The 14,018-nt window shown below is 34.8% G+C and overlaps 3 protein-coding genes across 3 annotated transcripts; 2 read left to right on the plus strand and 1 right to left on the minus strand.

Moving 5' to 3' along the window:
- Window positions 1-3,827: 3,827 nt before the first annotated feature.
- Window positions 3,828-6,417, minus strand: LOC18993028 (probable WRKY transcription factor 61). Its single transcript, XM_006416494.2, has 4 exons — window positions 6,261-6,417; window positions 5,179-5,763; window positions 4,760-4,873; window positions 3,828-4,640 (listed from the first exon to the last, which is right to left on the minus strand). Exons 1-4 carry the CDS (start codon window positions 6,381-6,383, stop codon window positions 3,867-3,869), a joined length of 1,596 nt encoding a protein of 531 aa, XP_006416557.2. The 5' UTR covers window positions 6,384-6,417; the 3' UTR covers window positions 3,828-3,866.
- Window positions 6,418-8,354: 1,937 nt separating this feature from the next.
- On the plus strand, window positions 8,355-9,965 carry LOC18993029. The gene is made up of 2 exons (XM_006416495.2): window positions 8,355-8,485; window positions 8,631-9,965. The coding sequence occupies exon 2, from the start codon at window positions 8,664-8,666 to the stop codon at window positions 9,834-9,836; it is 1,173 nt and encodes a 390-aa protein (XP_006416558.1). The 5' UTR covers window positions 8,355-8,485; window positions 8,631-8,663; the 3' UTR covers window positions 9,837-9,965.
- Window positions 9,966-10,543: 578 nt separating this feature from the next.
- On the plus strand, window positions 10,544-14,018 carry LOC18993030 (protein IQ-DOMAIN 31). The gene is made up of 8 exons (XM_006416496.2): window positions 10,544-10,831; window positions 10,992-11,029; window positions 11,466-11,573; window positions 11,792-12,070; window positions 12,156-12,362; window positions 12,461-12,547; window positions 12,635-13,664; window positions 13,763-14,018. The coding sequence occupies exons 3-8, from the start codon at window positions 11,493-11,495 to the stop codon at window positions 13,792-13,794; spliced, it is 1,716 nt and encodes a 571-aa protein (XP_006416559.1). The 5' UTR covers window positions 10,544-10,831; window positions 10,992-11,029; window positions 11,466-11,492; the 3' UTR covers window positions 13,795-14,018.

Consider the following 14,018-nt stretch of genomic DNA (forward strand, 5'->3'; position numbering starts at 1 on the left):
AAATTGGTTATACGGAATAAACGAAACAGTTTGGAAAAAAAGCAAGTTCGTAATATTTGAAAATATGGTATACGAATCAGCCTTCACCGTACAGAATTCTGATGGCTTAATTAAGAGATTCCGGAAAACACAGGCTAAATTTAGAATTTTGTGTTTAAAGAAAATCTTGTGAAAAACAAAGAAAACTTGTGTTTTTGGCAAAAAAAAAAAAAAAAAAACAAAGAAAACTTGTGAGCGTACAATTGTAAGAAAAACATGCCACCTTGAAAAGGAACGACACGACGTGGAACATGAAAATACGACAACTAACACGAATATATCGTGTTATTGGTATTGTCGTGGTCATTCAAATTTTTTTTTTTTTTTTTTTGTGAGAAAGGGTTGGTGGTGATCTGCGTTTGATGATTTTCACAACTACTAGACTCAATCATTGACGGTTCTCATACTATTTTTCTTTGTCTCCTTCCTTTCAAGTTGTCTCTCATAAGTTTGCATTTTCATCTTTCTTATTTCAAACCAAAGACCTATTATTTGCTTTATTACTCTATAGTTTTGTTTTGATTAAATTATTACCCTATATATATTAGAATGCCTCAAAATAATTAAATATTAATAAAAATCGGTTACGACCCATACTTAAAAGATTTCTTGGAAGGTTATGATAAAATTGAAAACTCTCAATCAATATGTGGTTTTGGTTAAGGCCAAATGCACAACTCCGTCACGATATGGTCTGGTTCCACCGTGTGTATGTGAACCACCCGATCACTAATTTTTGACCCAGTAATTTAATATCTGTTAGTTTCACAATTTTTTATATCAAATATAACGTCGAGATTAGTCATACGTTAAAATAACACACACATATATATATATATATATATATTGTGTTAATCTAAAACAAATATAATTTGAATGTCTCTTTAAATTAATGAATATTTGGGATATCTATGTTTTGGTTATCCACGAAAAAAAAACATTTACTTGATAAAACAAATGATGCAGCAACAGCAGTTCAAAAGAATATAACATAAATTACATAATGCTCAAGATTATAATACTACGTTACCATTATAATCATTTTTCATCGACAGTACTTAAAAACAGCATAAATATGAAAGTAAAACAAAAAAGGGCTAAAACCAAAAAAAGGGCTGAAAATGGGGATTTAGTTTGAATTATTTCCATTTTAGTTATAACCACATGTTAATTATCTTGACGACCCTATTTGCAACGGCCATGTATGATACGTAGGAAATCCAAACGTAAACAGGTAAACTCGATCGTCCAGTAATGTAATTGGCTAATTGCTATGACCACATTCCACACAGTTTAGCCAACATTTCTGTCGGTCACAATTAAAAAGAAAACCAAATATGAAGGATTACGTGCTTAATTAGATTAGTTTCGAAAAAACAAATAGACATCAACGATTCAACGCCACCATCGTTTGTGTTTGTCTTTTGTTACACTCAATTAATCACCAAGATCATTTTAATAAAATTATAAAACTAAATGGTAGTGCAAAAGTGCAATAGTGACTTCTATTTATTAAAAAGTTATTATTTATTAAAAAAATTATTAGACCATCATTATCCCAAAACCCCATTATGAATTTCTTAAGTATTTTTTAATATTAGTTATTGAATAAGAACTCATATTAAGAAATGTTTTGTTTTAATGGATTATTGGTAAAACCTTTGTAAAATTTCTTAAAATAAAATAAAATTAAATGTGATTTGCCCGAGGAAAGAAAATTTTAGTCGAGAGTTTACTCTGTCCAATGTATGTGTGATACTACGTGCCCGAGAAGAACCGGTTCCGCCAACTCCAAAATAATGATCGATTCCACTTGCTTTTGGGGTTGAATCCATTATTTAACTAATTTTTTGGGTTTAGAAACCCACTTCAGTATATGCGATAATAATGCTTCTAAGTCGTGAATCTATTGTCTTAAAACGTAAAATTGTCTAACATTTCTCTCTTTTTTTTTTTTTTTTTTAAAGATCTAACACTTTTCTTCAAACGTAAAATTATCTAACACTTTTATTTAACTTGTGTTATGTCTACTTAACGACTATACCCTAAAAAAAAAAATTCAACGGTGACAGATCACTCCTAGTTAAAAAAAAAACATCACATTCATGTAATAATTATAATTATAATAATATTAGATGATAATTAAACAAAAACAAACGTCATAAGAGCGATAACCCGTTACCTAACTTGAGCCAGGTGCAAATTCGTTGAGATTGGGGACGATTCGATTTTGACGGGAATCCACATGATTCATACAGATATGGAAACATGTTTTTCTTGGAAAGGTAACAATCATTCCTATATATTTTATTTTGGCACCAGATCAAAGTTGTCAGCAAATCAAAGTCCATTATTTAGAACGTTGCTTGCACACTAATGATTTGTGTTGTAGTGGCTAAAAGAATATCACATGTGATCAAATAGTGTTCCAGTCAAAACATTTTAAGCTTTTTTCCACCTCACAAAATAATACAATTCAACTGGATGGACCAGTTTTTTTTTTTTTTTGGTCAACATCTCGTACAGTTCACACATATCTGTATGACTGTAAATATATATATATATATACTATATATTCAACATTAATTCCGAATTATAACCATTCGAATATAAACTCGGGTCAAATGGACCACCTTTAGATTAAAACTTTTTGCTTTTTGTTTGAAATGATAATTCACGACAAAAACATATATTGGCCCTGTTTCTGTGTTAGAGGAGAGAGGCTACGATGAAGACAAAAATAAACTTAGTAAATTAAAGCGGCCGCTGAAAATAAACGCCAGCCGGTGACATTGCTACTTTGCTAGTTAGTTATGTGTTTTAGCCGCTGTTATTTGCAGCTGCAAGAAATTTTGCTTTCCATGACGTCGCCATTATCATATAGCGACACCTCTGTACCTATACCTACTTGAGATTTATGCTTCTATTTCTGTTTTTTTTTTTTTTTTTTAATCGCTCTCTTGTGTCGCAGCGACTTACAGACGAACATGATTATTAAAACATGTCAACATAATCGAGGATTACATAACCATGATATAATATAGTGGTTTATGTTAGTAAAATTATTGACTATTAAGTCATCATTCGAGTTCAAATTCACATAGTTGATAAATAGTGAATTCGGAAAAAATATGATTCGGCCGATTGGGCCTTATTACTAGCCCTAAGTTTTACGGGCCAGGCACGTAGCGTGAAACACTAGTTATCTCACGAATATTTGGTTCCAAAACAAAGTGAAAAGTGCCTCACACGAAATTGTTAACTATGCTCATCTGATCATCTTTCCGTTTCATTTACTGCACCAACCATTATAAGCTTAAGGAAAATATACTACAATATTAACATAAACGAGCTACTATATACTGATATACAATAGCTAGATTCAACAATTTATTATCTATATATAAACTGAAGATCAAACTTATAGCACATAAGATTTCGAGCATTAAATTTTTAAAGAATAAGAAACCTACTTTGGAATTTGCACATTGTTTTTATTTTGGAGATTGAACTTTACACACGTTTTCGAGACACTCATGAACTTTTTTTGTTTTTATATCTATCCTTGAAAGCCAAATTAAGATGCTTCCACATTTAAAAGGTTTTTCAGGTTTTATTTATGCGTTCTACGTTTGATATGTACACCTTTAACAAAACAAAAAATTTGCTTATGTACACATGTTCCATAAACTCCAGCAACAAATTATAATTATATATAATTAAAAGAACAAAGTGTAAAGGAGACAATAAAGATGACGAACTAGGAAACTAATACGTAAAACTAACCCATTTATGAATGTGTTGGGTATATATATAGAGCATTGTCTTTAAGGGCTCTTCTCGGCTTCATTGCTAGTCACATTATCCATCTTTAAATCGCCGCCTATGATAGAAGATAGAGCAGTCGCCAAAGCCGATTGGAAAGTTGGATCTGTCGTGATCGCCTTGATTGTTTCCGCTGGTAAAGATTGCATTTGATGAGTAATATTTCCAACATAATCCAGATTGGTTTGTATAGGACGTGTAGAAGATGAAGATGATCTTCCAAATGGGTCAAAAGATGACCCGGCGGTTCGGGTTTGAATCATATGGTGGTAAGGTGGTTGCTGATGAGTGCTAATGTTGCCGTAAGCTGCACGGTATTGCTCATTACGGTTACCACCACCACCACCCCAAATCATCAATGTGTTGGCGTTTGAGAAGTTGAGATTGGTTGAAGGATAACTATTAGATCTTGAGACATTACTAGAAGTAGAATTGAATCTATTGAGCATTGATAAGAACGGTTGCTGCGAAGAGGAGGGAGTTGTGAGGTCGAGGGTGACTGTGGGATGGCCTGACGAAGAAGGAGAAGATGTTTGGAGGAAATTATGTGATTTAGGTTTTGGAGTGACGTTATTGCCGGAGAGAGAGAAGTTAAGGCCATGAAGATCGGCTGGGACGGAGGAGGAGGAGGAGGAGGAGGAGGCTCCGGGAAGGAGCATGGAGGCTGCGGCCGACGTGGCAGAGGCCATGGCGGTTGCTGACATGGGAAGTGGATGGTTGTGTGTTCCTTCGTATGTTGAGATAAGTATAGACATGTCTTCTGAACATCTTTGCACCTAAATAAGGGATTAATTTAAATGTTAGATTGCTTTTGACAACATATATAAATATAACATGCATATGTCTTGTCTCTCTTTGTAAATATTTGGAATTATTGGTTTGGTTTTATTATTACCTGTTTTCTTACAGGACAGGAAGGTGCAATGGTACAACGATAGTATGCTCGAGGACATGGATTCCCTTTAGCTATTTTCTGACCATATTTCCGCCATTGACATCCATCGTTCATCTACACAAACACAAACCCAAGAAGAAAAAAAAAAGAAAAAAAAAGTCAAAACTTTTTTTTTGTTTTGGACTTTTGGGTGCGAAAGTCAAATATTAAATACTTTTTTTGTATATTTTTTTTTTCTTTTCAAAAGAGACTATTAAGTTTTGTTTTCAAAATATTAACTATTTTAACAGTTTGCCTTTCTAAAATAACTAAAAGCTTAAAGACTACAAATGATAGTGTAGTTTTACTCTTCAACTAATTAATTAAAATGAATACTAACATTTCGAATTAGTTGAATGATGTGAAGAAAATGTACTAACCGTCGGTGTCTCACATCTTGATCTCACAGAAACCCTAGTTTTCTTGATAAGGTTTTGAGGCAAAAGCTCTTCTTCAACTTCATTATCATCTCCATCATTCTTAAACCCAAAACTATTCTCTGATGGGATTTTGTTATTGTTACTAATCTCCAACGGCAACGTTTGTTGATTATGGTCAATCTCCTTCTTCTCATTAGGATTACTCAGATCCTTGTATTCAAATCCCATACGAATCCCTTGATCACTACCTTTTTCATGATCATCATTTTTTTTGTCATCACCCGTTTCATCCATGAAATCCTTCTTGTTTTCTTCATTATTCGTCATTGAGCCACTTGGAACCGGTGATTTTAACCGTCGACCTAGGCTCAATAAGACAAGCTCTTCGCGCTCACTAATCTTTTCTTTGTCTTCGTCTTGATGATGGCCTTTTGATGAGAACTTATTCCGATCTTCATGTTGTACCATTAATTGGTTGTATTGTGTTTGAAGGATCTCAAACTCTTTCTTTATCCTACTCAATGATGACTTTAGCCTTCGATTTTCCTCTTTAGCCTCCTCCATTTCGACTTTGGTTGAGTCCAACTGATCTCATCAATACATTTATAATGTATGATTAATAGAAATATGTTAAATATACAAATATCTACTGAATATTGGGTAATCTCTCCTTGATTTGATATGTATGCCTTAAAATCCAATACATAGTGTTTACTTTCTTTCTCATAATTATTGTTGTTGCTGATATATATGTGCAAATTATTCTCTGGTATATGTATATTAGACATGTTCTAATTAATTTGGAAAAAGATATGCAACTTCACCAAATTAAATTTAACATTAAAACAGAAAAAGACAAAAATGATAAGAGTTTCGAAGATCTAGCTAACTAAATTTTTTAAAACTAAAATTAAGCTTCCTTGATTAATGGTTTTGGATAAAGAACAGACGAGTACTCAAGACAATTCATGCATGTGAGAAGATTCTAAAATATAAGGATGTAATTCCAAGGATTGATTAATGCATATGTATATATGGCATATCATTAGTTTAAAGTTCTACAAAAACGGAAAAAATGATACCTTGAATCTCATATTATCATCGAGTTCTTGATGAGAATCATCGTGGGACGAATCAGCTTTTCTCATCTCCTCATGGCTTTCTTCTCTTCTATGACAACTCCTCAAGAAATCTTCCTTCTCCATTATTCTCCTTTGATATATTTTTGTAAGCTCTCATAATTTCTTTTGGGAACTGTTGATTTCTATATATGCAACCTATACATCCTTTGACTATACAATTAAATAATAAAAAAATATGCAAGTTTACTATATTAATATTCATAGAACATTATTTCTATATTAAAAAAATCTACCAAAAAATTATCATAAGCATATAGCAATAGCGTATATATAATAAATATATGATAAAATAAAATTCAAATGAAAGAGTTTGGTTTAATGATATTACACAATTATAAATTAGTAAATATCAGTTTAAAAGAGTTTTGTAGACTAACAAAGTAAATACGTTGTACTTAAATGGACTAGACGAAATATGTTTACAATTTCTATGTATACTTTTTTATTGGCAGCGTTAATGTTTCAAACCATCAGAAAAACAAGCACGCAACTCTGAAATCTTGAAAGGTCAACAGCCAATCCAGTTGAAACTAACCAAATAATTTACAATAACAAAGTACGACCAAATTGAAATGGGATTATAGATAGTATTAAGTAGTTCGTTCTCTTTTAAACAAATACCAACACACGTACTTAACAAAACAACAATTAATTGTGCATCCGATTTGTTAGGAAAAAAGAAAAGTAGAATATTGTTCGTGGATCGATAGTGTCGACTAACTTGAAGAGAAATATTCAACTTCAACGCTTAATGTTATACACAAAAATGTCTCACAAATAAACACTGTTAAGGTTTGAAGCCGAAATCGTGGACCCACCGGCCGACGTTACTGCTAAAGAACAACGTTGAAATTTCTTGATTATATGTTTACGAGTTTATCTCAAACGATCTAATTTATTGGTTTTTTTAACCTGTACGTATAATTGTATATGTACCTTATTTTTATCAAAATAAACACACGTATATAATATATATATATATATACACTTATATCACATAACTTTTGCTGGACCTGAATCCGAATGCAAAAGAACGTTTGGTAATAATTTTATGTGTACTGACAAAAGAAAACATACTTCATGTGCGTAAGAGTGGAATTATGAGACATTAATTATTATCCGACTATATAGGTCGAACATTCTGAATTTAACTCCCAAAAAAAATAAAAGTAATAGTTACATAATTCAAGGTAATTAATAAAACATGTGTGTCTAAGTACTCCAAAATATGATCTCAAAGTCATACGTTTGTAAAATTATACTAACAAGTAGATTTGTAATGCTTATAAAACTGTAAATCTAGACCAATATTAAATAAATGGCTATACACACACACATATATATATATATGTATATCTAACTAATCATATTGCAATTTTAAAGTCTATGTATGACTTGTTGCAAACAAATTTCCAAATGAAAATTTAATCAATGTCAAATTGCATAATTATATATAAGTTTAGCAGTTCGTCTCTTTGTTTAACGAAGTCTTTTAGAATATTTCCAAATGGTTGGCAGACTTGGCATTTAATTAATTAGTCATATATAATACACACTCTTAACTTAAACATAAATATGAGTATATGACTATGGAGTTGTAATTCATAAATTCATCAACATAATGATTTTTTGTGTGTGATTATTTACATGTGATTAATATTAACAACTTCATATTTAAGTGGACCACGATCTAAGAACTTTTGCTGGTTGCGTAGAGTTATGTATATGCCATTGACATTTTTACAATAATTAGTCAACCTGTTGACCAAGTTTTAAAGCTCATTTTCCTGTCTTAATTGTTTCATTTTATTCTAAACATTTTCTACAACTGGCCCCAAAAAAATAAAACAATTTCCGCAAAAAAAATAAGAGTACAATTAGGACTCCGTTGACATCAGCTAAATCCGTCGCTGCCTAAATCCAATCAGATGTAAAAAGTAAGCGGATACAGGGGTATACTTGGAAACACACAAAAATACAGAAGCACTGTTTCAATTAACAAAAACCCTAAACCCTAATTCCTTGCCTTTCCCTGGGCTTACATCTCTCTCTCTCTCTTTAACCTCAAAGATCGAGTCTTGGCGATTCGAGTTTACTCTCTCTCTACACAATCCCGAAAGCTATTGCCTTAGCTACTTATTCAACCTTAGAATTTCCTCCTGAAGGTAAAACTTAGATTGTTGTTTGGAAGTAATCTCCATTGGAATTCTTCTGTTTTTCGTTTTAGATATTTACTCTCTTTGAAACCTTTGTTTGCGTAATCTACGAAATTAATGGTTTTGTGTTTATGGGTTCTCTTTGTTCTTACAGATTTTGGATCAAATTTGATTGTTTTTGTTCGCAATGACGCTACTCGAAGTTATCTCCAACGCCGTAGCGAATCAGGATCGAGTCGACTCGCAATCCGATTTCCCATTCCCTCTTAGCAACGACGGTATCTTTGCGAATCTGAAACCGAAGCTAGAAAACCCTAATCCTGGTACCCTTATCAATTCAATCTCTGGGTGGGAAATCTCGGGAAGAGATGCTGAAGTCATCGATTTGGGGAAAAGCTTTTCATCTAAGCTGAAAAGGAAGCTGAAGGATACCAATGGATTTGACAAAAGTGAGTTTGTCAGAATGTTAAAGCAGTTTCTTGAGAAAATTGGTGAGAAAGTTGGGAACTCAGAGGCTGGGGAGGAAGAGTTGAAGGATTTGGTGGAGAAGAATGGGTTTCTGATGGGTAGAGATGTGTCTGGTTTAGTTTTGAAAGGGTCTATTCGTCTAGAAATGTGGGAGCTAGCGGAAACCTTGATTTCAAACTCCTTGGTAGATCATTCTTTGAACTCTTATTTAGTTAGCAACCTTGTTGAGAAGCACCGGTCTGATTTGCTTTGCGTTGTGCTCAAACAAGTCTCAGATCTTGGGGTAGCTGAGCTACTTTCGATCTTGAAGTATTTTCTTTGCCCGTCAAAGGAAGCAATTAACTGTATGGCCAAGGTAAGAGAAGAGTGGGACAGCCAGGCTTTGTTGGCTATTGAAAAGGCGAGCAACACAGAGCTATCAAAGAAGTCTAAAGTTGCTGAAGAGGCTTCGGTCTTGCTGATGGTTGCTCACGACGGGTTTTCACCCTCTGAGCTTTGCCTTCATTACTTGTTAGCTTCGCCGAATGTTGATGAAGTCATGTTTGCATCTGCAGTCAGTAAGTTGAGTGGCAATGAGATGAGTAGCTTCATTCGGTACCTCTCTAAATGGATGAAGAAGTACGAGAGGTTCCCTCAAGCCGGTCCATGCCCTGAAGCTGCCTCCATGCTCGGTTTGAAACTATGCGACTGGGTTCCTAAACTCGAAGACATAACCAAATGTTTGGGGCTTATTATCGATGAGAACTTCTCTACTCTGGTTCTGTACTCGGGTTTGCATGAAGAGCTAAAGTCTATTGCAAAAGTAGCAGATGGTTTAGCTTCAGAATCAAAACTTTGCTGTTTTGTGGCTAATGTGGCTGAAAGTTTGAGACTTGGAGCTGCCCGAAACTAGACTCCACAGTTCTCAGTCTTGATGGCGTTTGAATCAACCCTGTTTCACCTTTTTATTGTTCTCCAGTGCCTTTTGTATTTTCTAGTTTCAGTTCATCTTATTTTATGAAGTATAATTTTTTGGTCGTTATCTTTGAGAGTTTGTCATCCATCTCTGCAAATTGCCAACTCCCAATTAGGCTACACTACAAAGCCTACTGAAACCTGAGTTTAACTAAGTGGTCTTTTCATGGTTTAAATCATTTTTTTTTCTTTTTATAATCAAATCTTTATCAATAGTCGATACAACACCAAAAAACTTGGCCAAACGAAATTACATGATTCTTTCTCTCTTGAGTCTTTAATATTCTTGTGTTAGTGCAACTGCAAACACAAGTCCAGCCAAGGCAGGGGATAACAGATCTAAAAGACGATCATTTTACAGTTCGAGCAGCCACACGGCCTACACAAGAACCCGCCGCACGATCCAACGGCTAACGTATCACCAGGTTGCAGAAGAAGGGCAAAAATGTAATTATCCGAAAATGCTTTGTAGTCACGCAGCTGAGTTATTACACTTGTTCCTAAAGTAAACTGCAATCTGGGGACTACCCACTCCTAAATATCTCGCCCTTCTTAAATTGTTTATTTATTATCTCACTTATGATTTCTCAGTTCTGTTGATTCTTAATTGGTGGCAATTTTTCCCCACAAAGTTTTGATTTTTTTTTTGGTTTGGGTCTGTATCAGAGAATGGAGTTTTGCTCTTCTTTTTTTTTTTTTTTTGTTTATAGTACTAAAAGGTAAATCCAATGGCTTTAAACGAACGGTGCATGATTTGAATTTTGGAGATATGTTGCAGTTTTTTTTTAAGTTTAAAATTATAAAAGAAATATTTCTTTTCTCTCTCTTGGTGGTCACTGAAACTAATCACAGAAGAGACTTTGCTCTTTAAGACTGTAGAGAGATTGCAAATGGAAGGCATCTTTAGCTAATCCTGTAATTGAATCATTCACGGTATTGCTGTCTTCTTCTTAGTTTGTTGTCGGATTCAGACAGGAGATCCGCCACTTGCTCTAATTTCAGACCGACATTTCTCGAAACAGTTCGACTACTGTGGATCCCTAACCTTTTTTTTATTATGTTGGTTTTTTTTATTGTTGATTTTTGAGATCAGATAGTGTGGATTTGAGATCAGATTCATTTACTGGCAAGGTGAGTTCCAGATCCGGTTTCGGTTATTTCATTTCTGGAGTTTCCTACGTATTGCAATTTTGTTGATCTTTTTGGTTTTAAGGCAATCATTATATTTTTCTTTCTCTTTCTTGTTTCATTTCATTGCTTAATGATTGTGATCTACTATTTAATCTCATTATTGGAGCTACTTATATATTAAAAATTACAAATTTTTAACTCATGAACGAACGATTTTATAGCCGGACTGTGATTCGGAATTTGGATCCATTGAACTTAGTATGATGGATCTGTTACAAAGAGCTTATGCATCTCTTCATTTCCAAGCTCTAGAATGCAACACAACTTACCGAAATTTTTCAAAATTGCAGTCTTTGGTAAATGAAAGAGTTGTTGTGTTTACTGTATTTTGTGACTGTTTGAGCATAATCTTTTGTGATTGCTCGGACAAACGCAGGTGTTTTGAATTTTGGTTGTGGACATCATGGGAAAGCCTGCAAGGTGGTTAAAGAGTGTATTACTTGGAAAGAAACCTTCTAAATCTAGTGGTTCTAAAGACAAGGAGGTAACGCTTAAAACATACTGATTTTCAATTTTGAGTAGTCAAATTATTGTAGAGGACTAAAATTTCTCAATGTGGTTAAATGACATGTCTCTTTATTAGTTTTTTTTTGTGTTCACTTCAGTATTGCAATCTTTCTGTTTAATTTTTTCTTTTGTGTAACTTTCTGGATTCGTTTCTCTGTGTTGTCTGTTTCTAATGTTTATGGTTATCACACGCAGAGAGTTGTGAATGGAAAAGAGGTAGTGGTTATTTCAAACGTTGAAGAATCCGATGTGGTTTCGGATCTTCCATCTTTTGGAAATGGAACAGTTTATACCAGTGGTATGGTAGAGACGCAGAATATAAAAAATGAAGAGGTGTCAGAGAACGATATACAACTTCCTGAGGTCCAACCAACAAATGCTGCTTCTGTTCCTGATGATTCACTATCCGAATCAGACAAAATTCAGCAAGAGATCGCAGCAACAACTGTGCAGGCTGCCTTTAGAGGCTACTTGGTAATATTTTTAAAGCTCTTGATTTACAGTTATTGATGTTTTTTTTGTGTGTGGTTGTATACTGACCTGAGCTTTCTGTGTGAAGGCTCGGCGTGCTTTCTGGGCATTAAAAGGTATAATAAGGCTACAAGCACTTATCCGTGGTCACATGGTTAGAAGGCAAGCTGTGTCGACTCTGTGCTGTGTTATGGGAATTGTCAGATTGCAAGCACTTGCTCGAGGAAGAGAGATCAGACATTCTGATATTGGAGTTGAAGTTCGTAGGCAATGCCAGTTAAATCATGAGCATTTGGTAACTAACCACGCACTTGCTCTGTGATTTCGGTTTCTCTTGCTGAATAGCTTTTAACTTTTGTTCTGCAACTGTTTTTTTTTTCTCTGTCTGATCAGGAGAATAAACTCCCTGATGACTCCGTTGTTGACACACATACGTACCTGGGAATCAAGAAGCTAACTGCCAATGCTTTTGCTCAGAAGGTATGCTTGTTTTGGCTATTACAATGTTTGAAACTAGGAGTTGAGAAGGTGCTGGTGGATAATGATGCTGTATTTCTTTCTTATCAGCTTCTAGCTTCATCGCCAAACGTGATGCCTGTGCACCTCGCCGATGATTCTTCCAATTTAATCTGGTTGGAGAACTGGTCAGCGTCTTGCTTCTGGAAACCAGTTCCTCAACCGAAGAAAGCATCAGTCAGGAAAACTCAGAAGAAGTTTGCCAGCAATTCTCAGATAGTCGAGGGCGAGTTTGCTAGACAGAAGAAGAGTGTCCGCAAAGTCCCTGCTTCAAATCTTGACAATCCCTCGGCTGCACAGGCATCATTTGAGCTTGAGAAACCCAAACGCAGCTTCCGCAAAATCTCAACGAGCCAATCTGTAGAACTACCACCAGCAGCAGAAAATCTTCAAGTTGATCTAGAAAAAGTGAAACGTGGCTTGAGGAAAGTACATAATCCTGTAGTTGAGAACTCTATCCAACCTCAACCGGTTCCACGGAAGGACATTGAGAAGCCAACTCATGCTTTAGAAGAACCTGTGAATGACTTTGATGAAGAGAAAAAGGATGAAAAGGCTAAGACTGTGGTGGAACAGCCTGATGAGTCAATACACACACATGAACCATTGGAAACTAATGAAGTTCTTGATTCCACATTGGTCAACCAAATCGAAGAGAGCAAAGAAAATGTAATGGCTGAGGACAGGGAGGATGCGAAAGAAGAGAGAACTCCCAAACAAAACAACAAGGAGAATTCAGCTGGAAAGGAGAATCAGAAATCGGGGAAAAAGGGTTCTTCAGTTACTGCTACTCAAACCGCCGAGTGTCAAGAGAGTAATAATGGGAATCAGACTAGTAGCCCGGGAATACCGAGCTATATGCAAGCGACTAAATCTGCCAAAGCAAAGCTGAGGTTACAATCCTCTTCTTCCCCTAGGCAACAAGGGGCTGAGAAAGCCACTAGACGTTACTCGCTACCATCTTCAGGTAATAATGCAAGAGTCACTTCTGATTCTCCTAAACCAACAAGAGTCTCAAACTCGGGTGGCAAAACCGGAAAGAAGACGGAGAAACCTCTTCTTTCATCCCGAGAAGGCAATGGTTAGTGTCCTAAACAAACCAAACAAAGATTTCTCGCAAGAAAATCTTCTGCGTTTCATATCAGCTAACTTTTCTTGGATTGGTTTTGGGTTTTGCAGGGAAGACAACTCCAGTAGAGTGGAAGAGATGATTGATCATCTGGTTAAAAAAAAAAAAAGAGTTGAGGCCTTTGTTGTCTCTCGCTCTACAATATTTTACCATTTATCTATACAGTTAGAATGTGTTTATGTTTGTGTTTGTGTTGACTGTTGAGATTGAGAATGTACATCATAGGTTTGTTTGTTTTTGTGTGGCAAAATCGTTTTCTGTTTTCATCCTACATTACTTTATTACCTTAAATAAACCAACTTTAGA

This window comes from Eutrema salsugineum, unplaced genomic scaffold (assembly GCF_000478725.1).
Source record: "Eutrema salsugineum unplaced genomic scaffold, Eutsalg1_0 scaffold_5, whole genome shotgun sequence".
Lineage (NCBI taxonomy): Eukaryota > Viridiplantae > Streptophyta > Magnoliopsida > Brassicales > Brassicaceae > Eutrema > Eutrema salsugineum.

Excerpts from the sequence above, each read along its gene's own strand:
- LOC18993028 (XM_006416494.2), bottom strand. The coding sequence starts at position 6,383 with ATGGAGAAGGAAGATTTCTTGAGGAGTTGTCATAGAAGAGAAGAAAGC. Across the intron at positions 5,764-6,260 it reads ATGATAATATGAGATTCAAG|TTGGACTCAACCAAAGTCGA; the intron begins GTATCATTTTTT and ends TGATGAGATCAG. Across the intron at positions 4,874-5,178 it reads CAAGATGTGAGACACCGACG|ATGAACGATGGATGTCAATG; the intron begins GTTAGTACATTT and ends GTGTTTGTGTAG.
- LOC18993029 (XM_006416495.2), top strand. The coding sequence starts at position 8,664 with ATGACGCTACTCGAAGTTATCTCCAACGCCGTAGCGAATCAGGATCGA.
- LOC18993030 (XM_006416496.2), top strand. The coding sequence starts at position 11,493 with ATGGGAAAGCCTGCAAGGTGGTTAAAGAGTGTATTACTTGGAAAGAAA. Across the intron at positions 12,548-12,634 it reads CCAATGCTTTTGCTCAGAAG|CTTCTAGCTTCATCGCCAAA; the intron begins GTATGCTTGTTT and ends CTTTCTTATCAG. Across the intron at positions 13,665-13,762 it reads TTCATCCCGAGAAGGCAATG|GGAAGACAACTCCAGTAGAG; the intron begins GTTAGTGTCCTA and ends TGGGTTTTGCAG.